Consider the following 20512-nt stretch of genomic DNA (forward strand, 5'->3'; position numbering starts at 1 on the left):
ACAAATAAATCAATGAGTCAACAAAATTAATTCTAATCTTTGATAAGTCAGTTAAAAGGTTTATATCTCTGTTCTTCATTGCTTTATTTCTACAGTATGTTTTTACATTTCAGCATTTGAAATAAAATTTGAGAAAAATTCTTCTTAACTATTACAGCCGTATTTCTTAGCTTAGTTGAATAATCACCAACACATAGTATGATTTCTTATATTTATCCATGGTTTATGGAATTTCTGTGTTATGTTTGGCACAAAAAATTGAATATGTTCTTGACTTTCTAAGGAATAATTAGTATCAAAAATAATGATCCAGAAAACTGTCTGTATAGTTGTACACACAGACACAAGCCATGAAACAGTTGGACTAAATGAGATATTTTCTTATTTTCCATTAAATGCCAGTTAAGTACATATCAGCTCAGTGTTTCTGTGCCTCAGATGATGAAGGTGAACTTTAACCTGTAGATAAAAATTTAAAAAGCAAGATTTTTCATTCACCAAGGATGATGTAAATGTTACAGCTGAGGATCTTTCCAGAGTGCCTGATGAGTGTTCCTTTTCCTCTTTTGTTCAAAAGGAAGGAGATCTAACAAAATTGTCTCCCTCCAGTGACATCTGCTGCAGTGATGTGATTACAGGGGAGCCTTGGTGGCTTCTTTCAGGTAGCTCAGACAATTTAAAAAAACAAAAAAGTAGATCTCATGCTGTCACTTTGATTTCTAGAGGTCTTTGGTTCTTAAATTGAGAGCTTCATAGATGGAGATTAGCACATGGAAATCGATACACTGTGAATAATGCAGTAAGCAACCAAAGCATGAGTGACTAGAGACAGCCAATGTTTGAGGGGGCAGGAAATGTTGGTGTTCTGGACTCCACTTATAAGGGAGACTTACTCTGCATAGCAGTTTTATTTTAAGCAGGCTCCAAAGACTATATTTACAAAATATGACTGAAATACTTCCTCAAAACCTTAGATAGTGTCAGTTCTAGCTTTGGTTTCTGCAGCTGTAGTGTTTCAGTTTTACCTAATTGAGTTTTGTCTCCACCCTAGTCTCGTACGTGGGTCTACACCCTCAGTCTCAGCACAATATGGGAGCTGAGTTAGTAGGAAGGCTGTTCTTCAGTAACACTATTAGTGGCTTTATAAGGATGCAAGAGTAAACTGTATCTAAGATTTAATTAAGAGCTCTTAACTTTCAAGTAAACTGCAGTTTGTAATTCTTTTGGAAACCTGTCCTGAAGAAATTTTGGTAAGGAACCCAGTACTGTCACCAGTAAGCTTTTGTCAGTCCTGTGCTTTTTATGATTCAGAACTGTCCATATTTTTCACTAGACTGTTACTTAAAAAAAAAAAACCAATGTGTTATTGCAAGTACATTGAAGGCTAATATGGCCTTCTAAGCAGGTCAACAGTATCAAAGGTGAGTTCTGTTAATACAGTCTAAGGTCTTAAAACCCTAAGACTCTACAAAAAACTGTAGAGTGGCTAGTTCTGGTAGTAATAGTGTTGTGATTATTGTATTCCCTTTGGCTTATTTGGTATCCAGTTTTATGTCATTTCCTGTCTTAGTGATTGGGTTATGAAGCATTTTTTTCTATTTTGAATTACTGCTTTAGAGTAACTTCTAGTGACTCTAATATCCCAAACACTGAATTTAAAAGTGAAATTTTTAAAACTGGGAAGTAATTCTGTTTTGTCTAATATCCCACAGAGGTCAGGCAGTATCTCTTGGAGAACTGGTTTTTCTCCTGTGGTTTTGAATACCTGGGGTTTGAATTTCTTGTTAATCTAAGCACTGTAAGTGTCAGTACATGTGCAAGATAATAGGAGTGTAGCAGTGCAACAATACTTTTCCTGTGATTTGTTTCTTAAGTTTCCCCATTGCTATTAATTTTTGTTTTCCTTTATGGAGATACACTTCCTTTCCTTCTTTCCTTTTCTCCTTCACTCCACTTCAATGATTCATTTTGATTCTGGTACATGTCAAAGTTACAGTATTTTTATTTTCCTCTTTAATGCTTTTGCAAGTTGGATATGAATGACAATTTTTTTATTTTCTCTCTTTGTTACTGTTTTTTAATTTTTAATTTTACTATTTCATATGTGTAGGGAGGAAATACTTTCCAGGTCACACAAAGAATGGGTTGAGACTTGTTAGTTCTGTGTAAAGAAATCCCTCTCTGTGTGTTTTTCTGCCTCAACATCCCTGTGTGTTGTCTTCCAGCAGCCAGATTAAGAGATGAAAAAGTGAAACCTTACATAGCACATTTACTTTTCTCCCAAAAAGCCATAAAAAGCTTTAACACTGCTATTGTTATTTCCTACAAACAACATCAGAGCTGGTTTCAGATGTGTTATGTACACATCCACTTCCCATAGTTTGAAGTTATGCTAAGTTTTAATTGTATGAGTTCATTAGGACTTTGTAATTTTGGTAATTTCTGACACTTAACTTGCATCAAGGAAGCTGAAGGAAATACTGGTCTTTCTGAAGTCGGCTGGAATTTGTATTTTCATTTCACTGGGCCAGTGTTCACAATGTCTGCTAACAAGTGTTGTCTCACTTCTTAAACTGTAAATTCACGAGTCTTTTGAATTTGTTTTGCTTTTGCTCTGATTGGGTTTCAAAACCAGCATTGCTAATTGTTTGGGTTTTCAATATATCTATTTGGTTTGCCTGTTTGTGTAGTTTTCACAACTTTGGAAGTGCAGACATAAGAATGTCTCTATACTGAATGATACCTCTATATAGGTTTAGCATGCCAAATATGGCTGAATTTTGAAAAGCATCAGGTAACAAATGTTTTAAGCACTAAGAATATAAATATTAACATAGTTCTCCTAAATTAACAAACCCCTTTCCATTAATCCATAATTCAGTCACCTTAGTTGATGCTTATGGGAAGCCTTGTAAGGAATATAGCATTCTTGCTGTATCCCATCCATATCTTAGAATCGAATGCATGATTGAGAACTATTCCTCTGGCTTGAAAAATTAGAAATACAGTATCATCAAGCATTATTTTTAAAGTTTTGGAGTCCTGTTTTACCTGTGATCTCTGTTGTACATTATATACTCCAAGAGATAGACCCAAAGAGGCCTTTTACAGTGTTGTGAAGATACAGGTGGGCAATTTATCTAACAAAAAAAAATCCAACCATTCTTGTTTTCACAGAGGAGGATAAATATGGCCTTTACTCCAATTTGTTGTTCAAGTATTTTCTCGCAGAGGGAGTTGTCTGTGGACATGACCTGTTCATTGCTTCTGCCAAAGAGCATCCTGACAAAATTTTGAAGGTAAGAAAGACCCATTTACTTTGAGAAGTAAAGCTGTAATCTCTTGATGAACTTAAATGCATTTTAAAGTGTATATACTGTGTAGTAACGAATTAATCTTGGTGATTCATAAGAATGTGTTGGGAAGTACAGGAGTATTTACACTAGCCAGATTTGGGAATTAAATTCAGGTCCTTACCTCCCATCTGTGGATGGTGGAGTAAGATCCTCCCAATGCCAAGTCAGGCCAGGAGCCTGTTTATTCTCTATTTTGGTTATGGATGAAAAGCAGACAGCCTGGCTGGCTTAGTGGAATGGTTGCAGTAAACCAAACTGCTTACCATTTCCTCCTGCTGGGAGGAAGAGTAGTTAAGCTGCTTCAAGTATGTTGTGGTAGAAACAGTGTACAATTTGTGCAGATATTTATTGTAGTTTCCTGTAGAAAATAAAAACATCATTTAACATCTTTACGATTTCCTTTACACCCTCATTTCATTCTGACTCTTTTTTGTGCTAGGGAACATGGTCAACTTTGGATCAGGTCATACAAAAAGGATCCCTTCAGACTTCAGTGGACTCCCAATCAAACACTGATAGTTTCTGTTATGAGAAAATTATATAAGGGAAAACGCCTGATCAACAGTGCAAAAAATGCTGAAGTGTGAGGATAATCTTAGAAAATTTCATTAAATATTTTATGTCTTTCTAAGGCTGCGTTTTCCTAATATCAGAAGTAACATAATTTAGTGATTACTTTGCATCAAGTGAAGTCTGGCTATTTCTTTAAGTGTCTTCAGAGACTATTTCTGGACAAAACGATTACTCTTCTGTTTTCCTTCCTAGGGATGGTAAATTCCATGCCTTACCTATTGAGTATTATCTTCAGTATTCAGGAAAAAGTATATTCTTAATGAAATCAAATTATTGTGGAAATTATTATTGTGAAAAATCAGTTTTTTAATGACCTTGAATCTAAATAAAGTTCATTTAAGGGTGAAATTTTTTATCACTTGTGGTTTAGAATAAAGGCTAAACAAATAGGTTCGAATTTGATTTTCAGGTGTGAATGTGCTATATTTTTTAATTAATTGGTTTTAAATAACTGATAATCAAGTATTGACTCCCTGATGATACAACATGATTGTTGCAGTTGTTTTTCTCATTGAGATTGAATTATCCAAATCAGTATTTTTATTGCATTGCATTAAATTTTCTTAAAATGGAGTAGCTAATGTATATTCTATTTTTCTTTCATTCACCTTTGTTCATAGCCTGTCATATTTTTTCTGGCTCCTTTATGCCTTTATGTGACAATGAACAGACATTGTTATATACATCTTGCACCACTTTGAGCTTGGGCTCAGTTAGTTTGATGTGCCTTATCCATCTCTATTGTCTGATATGGAATAACTTTTCCTTCTTAATTTTCAGGGGTAGACACTAGGCAGGAATACTGCATTCCTCTGCTGTAACTCCATAGTGGTGTTACTATAAGATACCATAAATGGAGGGACAATATTGCTGCAGGAAGGGCAAGGAAAACATAATCTTGTTTTGATTTCTTCCTCCCTTTGTGTCTTTGTGTATCCTACAATATTCTTGTCTGTGCTATTTATTCTAACCTTGACTATTCAACACTTCCTTTGTTAGCAGACAAGGCGCAGTAGAGTTAATTTCTCTGATTTGTATTGTGTCAGTGAAGTAACCCTCACCTTCAGGCACTTCAAGAAGACCTCTCCTGTCATAAAAATGAGCTGCTTGGGATTTGGATGACTCCAGTGAGTTGGGATTTTAATATAGCATATCTGACCATTGAATAACATGGCATTTTATTTAATGAGATTAGTAATTAATTTATCTTCAGTGTCTGATTGGACTGTGTTCTTTAGTGGAAAGGTAACACAGACATGGTATATATCAAGCTGAATTACATGTTAGCTTGGGTTTTATTTTGTGAAATTCAAGTACGGATTCAATATATTCCATAGCTAGTGTCTAATTAGCTGGTGTATTTCATAAAGGCAGTTCAGTAACTGTCCATACTGTATCCATATTAAATGTCCATATTGTGTGGTCAGTCTGTTTACATGTTCAGTTCTCTGCCGAGATGCCATAATTGCCCTATTCCAATTTTGTGATGTGATTGGAAGTTTCTTGAACCTATAACCAAGACAAATATTGCTGGTAGTAGGAAGGGGAAAAGACATTCTTATAGACCATAATTATCTTGAAATTGTGTATAACTAAAAGACAGGCAGAGGATAAAAAGCCCTGATCAGCTGCCTAAGATATATTATATTACCACCCACCAATTTATCCATCATCCTTTGAAAATATATTCATGCCTTTTGTAGTCAAAGCTCCTTCAGGAAACTGGCATTAAGACGTAATGCTGAAAAATTATACACCTCTGGTAAAACCTACAGAACTGTATACATGCTGGTTTTTAGAAAGTATTTTAAACATTTGAGAGCATTTCTGTTCACTGTAGTCTTCAAGAAAAAGGCAACTTTTTACTCTAAGGGCATAAATACTGGGAATACTATATAATATAAGAAATTATATGGTAACTTCTGTGACTGATCATAAAATAAAACTGCTTGCATTGGTAAATGGAAAATTTATTCAATACTAAAATTACTTCAGATCTGGCATTAAAATTCTACAACTCCTAAACTGCCTAGAAAATAATTTCTTTACCTTTATTCCTGATTATTTATTTGGGATGGGCGGAGGGGGGAACTGATTCTCACAAGTTTTAATGAGAAAAAATGGATTATTTATAGCTTACCTTGACAATTAAGATTGCTCTGTTAAGTTGCTTTTCCTGTGGAGCCTGTGCAAAGTGGGATGGAGGGCACCCTCAGCAGATTTACTGACAACACCAAGCTGTGTGCTGCAGTTGGCATGCTGGAGGGAAGGGATGCCAGCCAGAGGGACACTGACAGGCTGGAGAGGCTCAGGAGAACCTCGTGGAGTTCAGCAGGGCCAAGAGCAAGGTCCTGCACATGGGCTGGGGCAATCCCCAGCACAAACACAGGCTGGGCAGAGAATGGATTGAGAACAGCCCTGAGGAGAAGGACTTGGGGGTGGTGGTTGGCCAGAAGCTCAACAGGACCTGGAATGTGCACTCACAGCCCAGAAAGCCAAATGTACCCTGGGCTGCATCCAGAGCACCATGGGCAGCAGGTCAAGGGAGGGGATCCTGCCCCTCTGCTCTGCTCTGGTGAGATCCCACCTGGAGCACTGCATCCAGCTCTGGGGCACCCAAACACAAGGACAGGAACCTGTTGGAGCAAGTCCAGAGGAGGCCACGAAGATGCTCAGAGGGCTGGAGCACCTCTCCTGTGAAGACAGGCTGAGAATTGGGGTTGTTCAGCCTGGAGAAAAGAAGACTCTGGAGGGACCTTCTGGCAGCTTTCCAGTGCCTAAAGGCACTACAAGAGAGCTGGAGAGGGACTTTTTATAAGGGCATGTAGTGATAGGGCAAGGGGAAATGGCTTTAAACTGACAGAAGTCAGGTTTAAATTAGATATTGGGAAGAAATTCTTACCATGAGGTTGATGAGGCCCTGGCACAGGGTACCCAGAGATGCTGTGGCTGCCCCATCCCTGGAAGTGTTCAGGGCCAGGTTGGATGGGGCTCTGAGCAACCTGGTCCTGTGGAAGGTGTCCCTGCCCATGGCAGGGGGGATGGAAGGAGATGATCTTTAAGGTCCCTTCCAACACAAAACATTCTGCAATTCTCTGATTTATCTTGCAAGGAGGGCTTACAGGTCATTGTAAGTGCTGGGAAACAGAAACCAGCATCCCCTGTAGCACTATGTTAAACCTGTGGGACCCTGGCCAGTGCTGTATCAGTATATTCCATTTGGTACCTGGAAGCCTGAGCTGGAAGAGTGGGAGGTCCAGAACTGCTTTCTAGAACTGTCTTTTCATCTCCTGTGGAAAGGTTGAACACCTTGTTTGATTATTGCCTTTCAATGAAATTTCTGTTTTCAAGTGGGAATTTTATTACAGGATACTTCTGCACTCAGCTGAGATTGTCTTTTGGGGGTTCTCTTACCAAAAGAGAGGATAAAGGGTGTCACAGTGAAAGGGGAAGATGCAGCTTCCCATGGTGATGAAGCAGGGAAGGGCATGTGGGCAAGTGTAATGGCTTATTAAGGAAAAAAAACCCAAAAAACAAACAAACAAAAACAACAACAACAACAACAACAAAATAAAAAAAAAATAAAAAAAACCCTCCAGGGACAGTTTTTTTAAAAGTTCCTACTAAGTTGAAAAGATCTCTAAAGCAAAAGTTAAGGTATATTTTAAGAAGCATTTTGGTTAAGTATGTAATTTGAAAAAGACTAAAAGAATTCTGCCTTCAACAAACTGGGCAGACTTGAAGAGCAGAAAGTGTACATTTACTCTTTTCCTGCTGAAAAGGTGAATGCAGGAAAAACCTCGCAAAATGTACTTTTATTATTTCCATTTTATTTTATTATTTAGATTTTATTTTATTATTATTTGTTTTAAAAAAACAACAACAATAAAAAAGCACCGAGCTGCTGTATTATTGTGTGTGCAAACAATGCCTTGAAAGAAAACATAGCTGTCTACATGGACTTTCTTTATTTCAGCAAAGTACACTCAGCCATGATGCTTATATTTTCCCTCATGGATACGATTCTAAACCATTGTTTTGTCAAAAGGAAAAACACAAACCTGAAAGAAATGATCACGCTAGTGGCCAGGGCTGTCTATTTTCAAAGAGTGCTATTTTAATTATTTGCTGTCTTTTTGCTATCTGGTATTGGGAAAGAAGCTATGGATCAATGCTAGAGGTGTTTTTTCAGTCATCTGATATTTTTAGATGCTCATAAATTGAAAGCATAATACCTTGAAAGGTAAAAATATATGTGCAAATAGGGCTACATTCCTATTCTTTTTTTCTAATCATATTTTCAAAATGCATGAACTTGCTGCAGTGATTCAGCTGCTGCATGCTGTTAAATGGTATCACTTAATACACAGAAATCCAATTACAGTTACAGCAGAAGTGAACTTTCCTACCACATACCTCTCTTTCTGAAGTCTTGGGGTAGCACAAAGACTAGGGTTGAGGGTAAGCCTGGCAGCTGAGTTAAAAAATTTAATTTCCATATTGTGTAGCTCTTGCTCATGTGTTTACTTTTCTTGCTTGCATGTTCGCTAATCTGTTTCACATTTTTCATTGTTAAAATGCAAATATTTAATTATATTGTAATGTGCAATTTTCTCCATTATGAACTGTGTTGCAATCTTGACACAGAAGTTGTAGAGGTGCGAAAGAGACACTTGAAAAAAAATTTCTTCTGTTTAAAAAGAATTACATCTTTTTAAGCAGTACCCTTTTTGGAAACTCTAAAGCATAAAGCTTCATCTTTGTCAGAAGTTCAGACAAATCTAATAAAAAGATTTTCTAGAACCAGAGAAAATAAGTGTTTGGCTTAAATTTCTGATTTCTTATCTGCCAATCCTTGTCAATTCCTTAGGAAATTTTCTTTCATCATCTTAGTTCTGAAATTATAGGTCTTTTAAGTACACATCTTACTTAGCCTGGTAAATGTATCATAAAAGTGATAAAACCTAAATGTTTAGGTTTCAATGTCCACAAATATCTGTTTAACAAACTAGTTGGTAACTGTTGAGTTGGTTTGTTCAATTAATGAACTGTTGCTTGCAGTGCTCATCTCTGAAGGTTTTCATGAATAATGCTGTTATTCATGAATAACTGTTTAGGCTTAGGCTAGTGCATTATACACTGCAACAGAGTTTACAGAGTTTGGGACAAGGACACTCAGTTTCTTCATGTAATTTTACTTTCTCATTCTCATTCTCTGCTGTATTTATCTTCCACATACTTAAGTATTCATGAACTGATTCAGAAAAAGATGAAATTTTTAAGAAAATAATCTAATGTCTGATAGGCATTCCTGGGTTTAAATGTTGTGAAATGCAGCCATAGTGCAAGGGAGTTACAGCAAAAGAGTTCTGTGACTTGGCTGTCGGGTTTACGTCTGTGTATGTGAAGTATAGAATATATTCTCATGGGTTAAAAAAATACCCTTGCAATTAACTTTTCTTATTTCCTAAAATAGAGGGATATTGCTTCTTGTTTCTCTTCACACAATTCTCATTTACCCTGGGCTGACATCCATTAGGTCTTTCTGAATGTCAAAGAAAAATTTCCATAGACCAGCCTTACCTGGAATTGGAAATAGGTTGTTGTATAAGGGCTGCTGAAAGAAGAAAAAATCTGTATCCATTTGTTTATGTTCTTTAACAGTACACCTTTTATCACATGTATTTACAATCAAAATAGAATCCTCCCCCCTTTTGGGAGTAGGGCTCTTTAAACTGACTTTTATATATTACATTGTTGAAAAGAAAATATTTGCCCTTCCTGAATTACCATCTGGTGTCCTTTAAACACAAAAAATTAACATAATGAAAAAAAGCCTTAAATTTATGTGAATTTAAGCTATTTAAATATTGTTGCAGTTACAGATCAACAGTGAATTGTGTTCCCTTTAGTATTTTTTTATTTCATGTTTTTTGTCATACTTGTGTTAATAACCACAATTCAAAATAGTTGCATAAAGCCATGTGAACAACATACTTATTGATACATAAATAGATAATGTTTTAAATTCTTAAGGACTATTAATTATACAGTTATTGAAACCCATAAGGATCAAAGGATTTTATATAAGAGGGATTTCACATACAGCTTGGATTATGTTGCTAAATAATAGCACAGTAGTACTTCTTTAGAATTGTAAAATAGCTTAGAGAGGAGTATGATGCCTATAGTTGGTGTAATGCATTGGTAATTAAGAGGGTGTGAGGTTAAGCTTCATTAACTGCTGTGGGATTGTATCTTGGATTTTATTATCCCCTAGAGAACATAAGAAGTGAGAGAGGTCAAACTGTTAGAATCTGATTTTGCTTCGTGCATCTGCCAAAACAAGGCAGGCAAAGTAATGTGGCAGCAAACACAGAAGGACCTGGATTGCTGGCAGATACAGGTCATCCACTGGTTTATTGCAAAGATAAAAGGTTTATTACTGAAATAAATTATTCCATCTTTGCAGTAAAACCTTCATAGCTTGGTTTGCAGGAAATGAAATTATTTTAATTGCATTGACATTTACTATAGCCACTGTAGAAAACCATTTTTTTCCTCCCAAACTTTTTTTTTTAAATTTTAAAACAGCAGCAAGCTTCCTGCTCTCCAGCCAAACTGCCCTTAATAACTTTAGCAGTTGTCTCCCTTTTTGTGTGTTCGTTCTGCATAGCAAAGACTTGTATTTTAGTTGACCCCAAGAAATGCTGTATGGTTTGGTTTTTTTTTATTTTAACTAATGCACTGCTACATGCTTTGTTTTTTTATATACCTTATGAAAGATTTGTCTTTTTTTAGCCTGGGAGAATGTAACAGTTCTCAGAAGTTGACACACTGACGCCACAAAATTGTCAGTCCCAAAGCTTTTCAAAGCTATATGATGTGGGAGCTGAGATATTTTTCAGCAAAAATAGATTAAATAGAGATATTACAGGCTGATAACCCAACTCTCCTTTTCTTAGTCCGTTGTTTAAATAACACTTTTATTTCCAAATTCTGCTTGAAATTTTGGAAGTGAATTCTACATATTTTGGTAATACTTTGTTCTTCTGAAATTCTGATTTTGATTCTAAGAACATAAATTTATTGAATCATAAATTATGTAATTCTTTGGCAGTAATGAAGCTTTTCATCATGCTGAGGAGTTGTGAAGTATAGATCCAACCATCCAGCCTTTATTTTTGAGAATATACCTGTGTAATGACAGCTGGAGACTTTTCTCTCACTGAGGTGCTCTGTATCACTCAGGCATAGTCAGGTTTGGAAACAGCTCCTTTCTTGAAACAAAGAATAGCATTTAATTATCAGTGTCAGAAGAGGGAAAGGCCTTTTATTCCAATTCTAGTTATTGTGAAGAATAAAAGAGGATATGAAGAAAAGAAGAAATGTGTGGATCTTTTCAGTATTGCCCCTAAAGCAAGTTTATATAACCTTTCTATGTCTGTAATTCTCCCCAGTCCCAAGCCTACTCCACAATTTTAAGCTCTCTCCCTTTCCATATGTGTTTATACACAGTTCTAGTTTAAAATTTTTTTAAATTATGGACTGAGGCACATGAATCAGTAACTCCTAAGGAAAACCAGTGACCATCTAGGTATTCTGTTGAGTCCTCAGGCAGGCTGATGAGGGCATGTTGGCTTCTAGTGAACACAAGCATACCTTCAAACAGCACCTGCACGTTCTGCCTCTCTTGCATGCAATTTGGTGTAAATGGAATTGAGGATATCCAAAGCTGGGATAATAGCAATAAAGTTGGGATGCAAATCTGGAGGTAAACAATCTTTATTAGCTCTGTTTATTATTCTTTATATAAAATATGTTCAAATTATGGATACACTCTGACCTTGAATAGGATTGGAATTTTCTTTTTCCCTATTTGTGGTTAAGTACATCTTGGAATATATTTAACCAAGTTAATAAACTGGGTTGAGCTTAGGCAGTTGGTCTTCAAAATATCAGTTGGCTCCAAAGGCAAAGCACCTTCTCCAGACTGCAGCTTATTATGTACAAAGCCTCCTCAGAGGCCATGTGGTTCACAATCACCACATTGAAGAGGATGATCCAGGATCTGTTTGCTTTAGAACAGAGTACTTGTTGGCATAGAAAATTGCATGGCTGTGAGATGTGGTAGCCCCAAAAATGTCTTAAGTTTCAGTGTCCCTTGCTTCTTGCATAGGGACAAGAACATGGTACCTCTAAGAAACGTTCTTCAGCTAAGCATGGTAGTTATTAGGTAAAGGCATTTTGGAAAAGCAGCTTAGGATGTAAGAGTTGTTCTTGGTATGAGAGAGTTCCTCAAGTGCTCCTGGTCCTTTCTGTGGGGCAGCAAGGGACGAGACAGCAGAAACCAGGCCTAAGCTGATGCACGTGCTCACTGCTCGTACGGAGGCATGGCTTTCTCGTGGTGCTTTGTGTGAATTTAGTCATGTTTAATTCATTTTCTAATGTCAGAAGTTTTTTATCATGTCAAAATAAAAACTCTTTATTGTGTCAGAAATTAAAATTAAGCTGTATTGGCAAAAGAAAAAGGCTGTTTCAGATGGATACTTAGATGGATTTTCATCTCCGGCAGCCAAAATCTTTTATCAGCTTCAGGTGAAACCATTTTTCCTTGATCTCTTAATCTGCTTCATGCTTAGCAGCAGTTAAGACACACCACAGTGCCTAATTGTGTTGCACTGATAGTGTCTCTGTCTGTGATTGTTTTGGACTGAGTTTCTTGAGTGTCAACAGCTGGGATTTGTAGTGTCTCCCTGCCACAGTGTGCCATGTAAGAAGGTTCTGTTCTCTGACTGGAAGGCAGGAACTTCTTCTCAGTGTTCCATGAGGTTATTTAAGCAGCTTGTACTTTATCAGTAATACTTGGAGAACCTCTCACCCTTATTGTCTTGACCTATGTTCTTTTTTCAGCATAAAATACATTTTATGTGTAAAATAAACAAATTTGTGTAGTTAATGTCCCTGTCTCAAATTTGACTTTCCCAATTACTATGTAACAACAATGAACCAGCAGTACAGATGATAGTCATTTGCAGTGATTCTAGGGGAGAACAATATTAAATAGCTTTAAGAAATATTGCTGCTGTTTTCCTCTTTACCTCCAGGAAGGAGAATTGTACAATATGCCATTTCCTGGATTTTGGCTTTGCAGATGATGTGATAGCTGCCTAGTGATGTTACAGCAGGGTGAGGTAGCAAATTCCTGTATCAGTAGTGTCTGAAACAGGGGCAAGCCCAGGGAGTTTGATGAAGTGTTTAAGCAGGATTTCATGATCTCTGGCAGGCACTTGTTTTCAAAAAACCAGAGATTACCCACCACTACAAAAAGGTGCAGTAGTACCTGGGAGCAAGTTGATCTGGAAATGTTGTTTTGGCCTCCAAATTACTTCTTTGCAGAACTCACTTTTTAAAATGGACTCACTTTTTAAAATGGAAGTTGGTTTGTTTGGTTTTTTTAAATTATTATTAATTGAGGAATTGTTTGAGATGATCAAGTATCAGCGGCTCTTCACTGAAAAAGAAAGACCTTTTTATGATAGGAAGTTTAAATCTATGAATAACTGTATTAGGAAATTAAATCTGCACAATAGTTTAATTGTTCAGTAATGTGTTCTCAAAATAACACCTCAGTTGGAAAATAAGATTGATTAACTCTCTATTGTGGATATCTGAGTTACAAAATCAGCTTTTTTTTTTTTTTTTTGAAAAATACTATATATAATTCTCTTAGAAGTAAATGCAGATAATTTATATCTGTATATATGTGAAATGCATTGGGGTGCTTGTCAGCTGTAGTTTGTATTTATTCTTTCTCAGAATCTTTCACTACAGTGTTCTATTTTCATTTTTTTCCTACCTGTCAGAAACATTTGATTTGAAAGCTTGCCTGCTTTTTTGCTGGGTAGATGTAATGGAACTCTGACTAAAGTAATTTTTTTTTTTTTTACTTAGCTGTTACAAGCCTGTGAATTTAATGATAACTGTAAATACTAAATCAAAATTTTCATCTTCATGTAGCTTTCCTACCCATAAATTATTTTATAATTTATTATTTTTTACTACTGTAATAATGAGTTTATTGTATGCAAGTGTATTTTTTAAACAAGCTGCAAGAAATCTGAAAATATAACTCTGTATATAATCAATCTCATGAAGAGTCATTACTAGGCTTTTGCAGTTACTTTGTAAAAGGAAAAGAAATAACTTGCTCAAAGGTGTGCTTTGTGTCTTTTGCTTAGCTGCTGAAACGTAGTTGTTCTATTTCTGCAACTTTATTGAACTTAAAAAGTTTATAAAAGTTTTCATAACTTCCATTGCCTGATACCTCAGAGAATGTATGACCAACCCCTGAAAGAGACAGAAAAACTCTCTGAAATCTCTTTGTTTTTCAATAATTATAGATGCTATGTTAATTTATGTGAAAGGAGCAAAGTAGCACATGTTGTTTGTAAGGTTCTGTATAGAACTATATGTAGTTTTTCTCTCCTGTGTTCTTTAATATTAAATAAGTGTAATACTGAACCCAAAATGGATGTGTTTAAACTTTCATTGTCTCCTTTCTGTGTGTGTCTGTACCATGTCTACCTACACAAAGCCGTGAATGTCGTGGGTGTTTATGGTCAGCATCAGCTCTGCCTTTGTGCAGTGTTTGATGTCTATCCCATCTTTCCATCGAGATTCTTCTTCTAAAATTTTCAAATTTGGTTTTTCTATGTCTTCACACCCAATACACTGTAACAGAGATACTGGCTAGCTCCATGTAGGTTTAACCCTTGAGGCATATCACAGTTCTTCCTCAAGAGTCTTTGCTCAATGAAAATGTAGTTTTCATATAAGTCTTGTTCTGTTTTAAGCAGACAGAGATTCTGTGCCCTCCAGCTTACAGGGATGGGTGTGATAAAGTTAGGTCAGAAAACTTCATTGCACTTTATTGCCCTAGTAGGTGTAGAAGCCCAGTGCATAAATTCTGAATGTATCCCATGCTGTTTGCTTTTTCAGCAGTGCAGCAAAGGCAGAAAGTGTACATTAGAAACTTTTAAAATATCCAGGATTAAATATTTGCCCCTCCCTTTCCTGTGTTTGTGTTCATGAGATACCCATCATGAGTAGATATGATTACTAGTGGTTAGCAGAAGAGAAAATTCAAACCATCCTGTTACAGTTGATTTCAGCTGGTGTCTGTAGGCTGTTGTGGTCTGCTGGATACTTTTGAAAGATTTACAGGAGCTAACAAAGATCTTATGTTAAAATAGGCTTAAATTTGCTATGCAGGGAACTTACCCACACTCAGAAATGGAGTAGTTTAGGAGATCAACCTTTAAAGAAAGATTAAAAAAAAAGGGATATGAGTGCTACTCAAGATGAAGTAGAGTACAAAATGCAGTATTTCCATTCTGCATTCTTTCTTTTACTTCTATAATTCATTTTTCTTATAATAATTACATGGGGTTTTTTCCTGCTCAGTATTAGTAGGAGCCAGTCTTTCAGGAGAGTTCTTTTAATCAGGCTTTGTTACAGATTTTATAACTGCCCATTATACTCAGATAACTGTATTATCTAGCTGGAGGAGGGTGTGGATAAAAATCTGAGCTGCCATTTCTGCTGTAGATAGCTGACATTGTTTTGCTCTCTACCTGTAGGAACTTCCAGCCCCTTTGCTTGATGATACCCACCAGAAGGAATTGGGAGATGAAGCAGCAGCTGTTAAGTCTGAGGATTTTCATGATTCTATGAAAATAGCCTGGCGCTACCAAAATTTACCAAAAATGGAGGTAATAGCTATTTCCTACGTCTTTCTTCTTGCACTCAAAATGAATTTGAAAATCAAATGCTTTTCAGTAGAACCTAGGCAACAGAACTGCTAATGGACAGTGTTACAGGATTGCCTCTTGAGGGAAAACTATCATACACCACTGAATGTTTTAATTACTAGTAATGCAAAAAGAAAGGGAATTTGAGAGTTTGCGGGATCTCTAAAACTTTATACAGACAATAGTAATTTTAAAATAAACAACATTTAAGTTCCATGGGATTTTTTGAAGAGTATTATTAAATTGAGACAGCTTTTTATAAAAGTTTGGATAATGCACTCGCTTACAAACTTGGCCCAAATTTAGTTGTACACAAATTACTTAAGTAGGTTTAATCAACACAACTTACTGGATTTCTGTAGTGAAAGTACTGTGTTGAAGCAAGCTGTTGACCTGCTTATCCATGTGCATAACAACTAAAGCAAGCACTTGAGATTATATCAACTTCACTGTCGCTGGAAACTAATCACTGTGCTGGGACAGTGTAAGAAACGAGCTCAGTGCTCAGTCTTTCAGAGGTTACAGTTGTTAGTGTTTTGTGAATAATCAATCTCCCATGGCTGGTGACTTTCTTATTTAATCCAGTGGCACAATCAATCTTTAACAAAATTACAGTATTTCTGGCTATCCAGAATAAAATCCCAGCTTTGTCAATACATTTTAGCCTACATTTATTAATTCTGGTTTAGATGTAGTCATACCTGCCTAGTAAGTTCAGTTGTATTCTTAAAAACATAATTGGAATGTGACAAAATGATCTTACAAGGCTTGGCATGTTTGGTTTTCTGTGAAATTGCACAGACATGGCTATATAGTTGTGTCAGAAAAGACTTATATATGGTGACATGCCAAATCAAACAGCCTCCAGGGTAATCATATAATCTCATCAATTTTGTTATTGTGGAGCTTGCTGTGCCACTCTGAACCATCCCCAAAATAATTTGTCTGTTTTAAAATCTAGCAGAGTTCCTTGTACATTGATATGAAAAAAATTGCATGTTGTTAACAAATTGTGTTCTGATGTTCTAACAAAATAGAAAAATTATTTAAAAATTCAGTTGGGCGTGCACTCATCTTCTTGAACTTTATAGCAGTAAACATTTCTTGCACTAATGTAATATTTCTTGAAAAGGCATGATGTACATGCCCTTGATTATTGCAAATTGATTATACAAGATAGAATAAGATCGTCAGTCTTTTGGGGGGAGTTTCCCTTGTTATTGTCACTTTTTGAATTGGATGCTGATCATTCTCAGTAGTTGAGGTACAATATTTTTATGTGTATGTTAGATTTATTGAAAAATTAAAACACACAAAAGTACCAGTCTTAAACTATCTATACTTAAAATTCCTCAGAACATTTTAATTGGTGAAAAATTGGTTTGAAGTTGATATTTTTCGATATTTTGTATTGCAGTTATCATAAAATTTTGGCTCTGTGCTATATTAATTTGATTGGTGAATATACTCCATTGAGGAAAAATCTGATACTGCCTTGCTACACACAGCAATACATTTAGTGCAATAATTTAATTAATAACTTTGGTTGTGATTAATTCTTTAAATTTTCCTTTGCTGGTAAAAACCAATGTTGAATAAAATTTCAAGGTATATTTTCCAAACTGATTGAACTGATATACCAGTGCATTTTCAAAAACTACTGTCAAATAGTTTCAACTGTGAAAGAGAAAAATTAGCTTTGCTTTTAGCTAGAACTCTAAACATGATAGCAGAAACTTTTCTATCCATTATCTGGCTAAATACAGAGCAAGAGTGCTGAGTAAAAGCTGTCTTTGTGGTAATTTTGATGCTTAATTTTGTTACTGTTTCTGAGTAATAACAGATTTTGATTAGTATTTCAGGTACTCCCTTTCTATTTTTTAGACCCCATATAGACTAGCCAGGTACCTCATTTTTGTTCTTATGCATGGTATTTGTATTAGTGCTCTTCACAGCTGTCACAGTTTCGCTCTACATGTTGCACATACCATGCATCAGAAAAAGATAGATTTATAAGAAATCTGTTGGAGTGAAAGGCCTTGTTATGCCTGATGTGCCTTTGCCAGTTTGTTACTTACGTCTGTATCAGAGGTGAATTTCATTTAAACTTCTAAGTATATGGAGAGCCTGTTTTGCAATGCAAGACAGTGTGAGGTTTTCTTTATTTTCTTCTTTTCCTTTTTTTTTTTTTTTGAATGAACTGCTTATGTTCTTGGGGCAATATATAAACTGTCACAGCATGAAATCAATTTTCTGCCTTGATTCATCCTAAATCTGAGATTTCTAGCACATTAGTATTGCAATTAGAAACATTAACAGCAGACGGTAGCATAAAAGCACACTCTGCTCACTGACAATTTAGTGTATTTCTCCTTGTGCAAAACAGGAATCCAGGAAAGAGCTGGCCTGAGCCTCCACTCCAGTCCAGTAATAAATTGATCAGCTCAAACTTGAGAGGGATGGCCAGTGTGTGCTCCGTGCTCTCCATGGCCATTCTGCTAAGGCAGATTATTCATGCTTACTTGATTCAGGTAGGCTTTCTGTGAGCTTCCCGCTAAGCCTGGGAATGCAGGACACTGAGGCCTATTCACGGCCTTCTGACATGGACCCAGCTTTTATTGCTTTTATGGGGGTTTATTAGCGCCAAATCCCAGGCTCCACCCAGTTTGTAGGCGCTGTGCTCATTCTTTGGAATCAAGAGAGGTTATCACCTACCTTAATCCATGCAGCAGGGTGGATTAAGGACACCAATGTGCCTCAGGATTCTCAAAGAGGATCCTGGAAACTTCTTGTTTCTTCTTTTTTGCTGTCTTTACTAAACTCTATTGGGCCTCAGTAAGGATTTGCATCTGAAATGGGCAACCTGGAGCTTTTCTCAATGAAGACATCAGATCAAAGTTCAGTTAGTCAAGGCCTTTCTAAAACATTAAGGGGGCTTGGAAGTACACAATAAAAAGATGAGCTCTGGCAGAGATTGCAGTAAAAACATTCTGATCTGTAATCCGGATAAAGAATAGATTATAGGCCAAAGAACAGCCCCTGTTTAAATTGCTTTCAGAATCCTTGTTTTGAATAAAGTTACATTTTACCATAAAAATATTTAAATTTTGATAGAATGTTATGTTTTATTGGACTGCCTACTTTAAAAATCAGATACCAATAAGTAAATTGGTACGCTGATTTAGAGAATGTGAGTTTCTATTTTTTTTTTTTTCAGTAAAACTGATTTGCCTTTTATGACTAGATATTCCGTGGGTTTTTTAAAATTAAAAACTGTTTATTTTAATTAGAAGTTGGGGGTCATTGGTTATTCTAGGAAAAATATTGCATTATTGTTACTGTTGGTATTCTCTGATAACTGACCAGACCTAAAGGCTATTAGTCAAATAATTTCAAAATATTTACTCTAAATCAAGTCATTCTAATTAATCTTAACAGTTTAATAAATCTTTGGTAAGATACTCTCTACTTGAATATTGTACGTTTTAACAATCTGGGAGATTGTTATATCACATGTATAATTCAAATAATGTTGCAGGTTGTATCCTGAATTTCATTAATGTGGAACAAATACATGCGTTCATTTCCTCTATTTACTAGCAGAACACATCCAAATGCGTAATTCCTGGCCAGGTATAGGTTCCGTTTGGTTTATGATGTTTTATATACCAAAATTAGGATCTGAGGAAAATGTATCTTCATTATGGCAAATCACAGTTATTGTGTGTAATGCTCAATCTACTGTTTATTCAGTTTTCAAAAATTAAAAATAGTTTTTAGGTGTTTGCTATTTTTCTGTTAAAATCAGTTATATGGAGATGCAATGGTTTGGTTTTTTCACTGATCATAAATAAAGGAAACATCTACCAAATCAGCTGAAAATATTTCTGTAGCACTATATAATTCTCAGAGACTGAAAAATCAAAGAGGCAGAACACATGGTGTTCTGCACATTTCATAGATCTGGCCTTTGCAAATTTGTGATCTTCTGTCTAGAACATGTGCAAAAATACATTCTTTTAATTATCTGACTGCACTTTAGTGATGCAACTTGGAACAGTAAGGGTTGAATTCTCTGTGAAAATTCGCATTCAAGTATGACAACAGGGGAACAAAAACTTAGTAGTAAATACAATAATGTTTTTCTGCTTGAAGTTTTTATTTAGGCTGAATGGGGAAAAACAGAGGTTTGAAGTGTATTGCTAGTTAATTACTTTCTTTTGACAGGTAACAGTTTAAGACTGTAATCAGTATTGTTGTTTCCACAGGCCAGCCCAACAACATATACAAAGTTTGGCCATTATTATGATATTTCTAAAAAAATGTCTCCAGAACTGTGTCAGTCCATAAAATGGCACAGTTTTTACCTTCATGAAGAATTGTCTTTCGAGCCTAAAATGAAAACATGGTAAGTTTTGATACAATGGTTCTGTTGTGTGTTTAGATTTTGTCTGCACATTGGCAGGAAAGGATCTTTTTGCTTCTACGTTTGCCATGAAAAGCGCTGTGGTCATGCAGCGGGGCCAGGAGCAGTTGGGCCGTGGGCCCCGCTCAGTGCCACGCGCCTGGGGTGGCACAGAGACAGAGCTCTGCTCCCAGCTGGGGGAGGGAGCACGGTGGCAGTGACAATTAAGGCAGACATTACTAGGACAGCCTAGGACACAGCTGCATGTTCAGCCCAGCCCTCCTGACAGCCGAGTGTGGGGACTGGGGAGAGCTATTCCTGTCTGTCTGAGAATACTCCCTGAGCACCGTGCCCCACCAGCTCGG

General features: G+C 36.2%; 1 protein-coding gene across 1 annotated transcript in view; it reads left to right on the forward strand.

Moving 5' to 3' along the window:
• ELP4 (elongator acetyltransferase complex subunit 4) overlaps nucleotides 1-20512 on the forward strand; it is a 137992-nt gene that overhangs the window by 11327 nt on the left and 106153 nt on the right. Inside the window, exons 3-5 of the mRNA XM_069016511.1 lie at nucleotides 3178-3299; nucleotides 15572-15703; nucleotides 20011-20150. Of these exons, the coding sequence (XP_068872612.1) occupies nucleotides 3178-3299; nucleotides 15572-15703; nucleotides 20011-20150 (394 nt within the window). The remainder of the gene's footprint in view (nucleotides 1-3177; nucleotides 3300-15571; nucleotides 15704-20010; nucleotides 20151-20512) is intronic.

This window comes from Aphelocoma coerulescens, chromosome 5 (assembly GCF_041296385.1).
Source record: "Aphelocoma coerulescens isolate FSJ_1873_10779 chromosome 5, UR_Acoe_1.0, whole genome shotgun sequence".
In the NCBI taxonomy this organism is placed as follows: domain Eukaryota; kingdom Metazoa; phylum Chordata; class Aves; order Passeriformes; family Corvidae; genus Aphelocoma; species Aphelocoma coerulescens.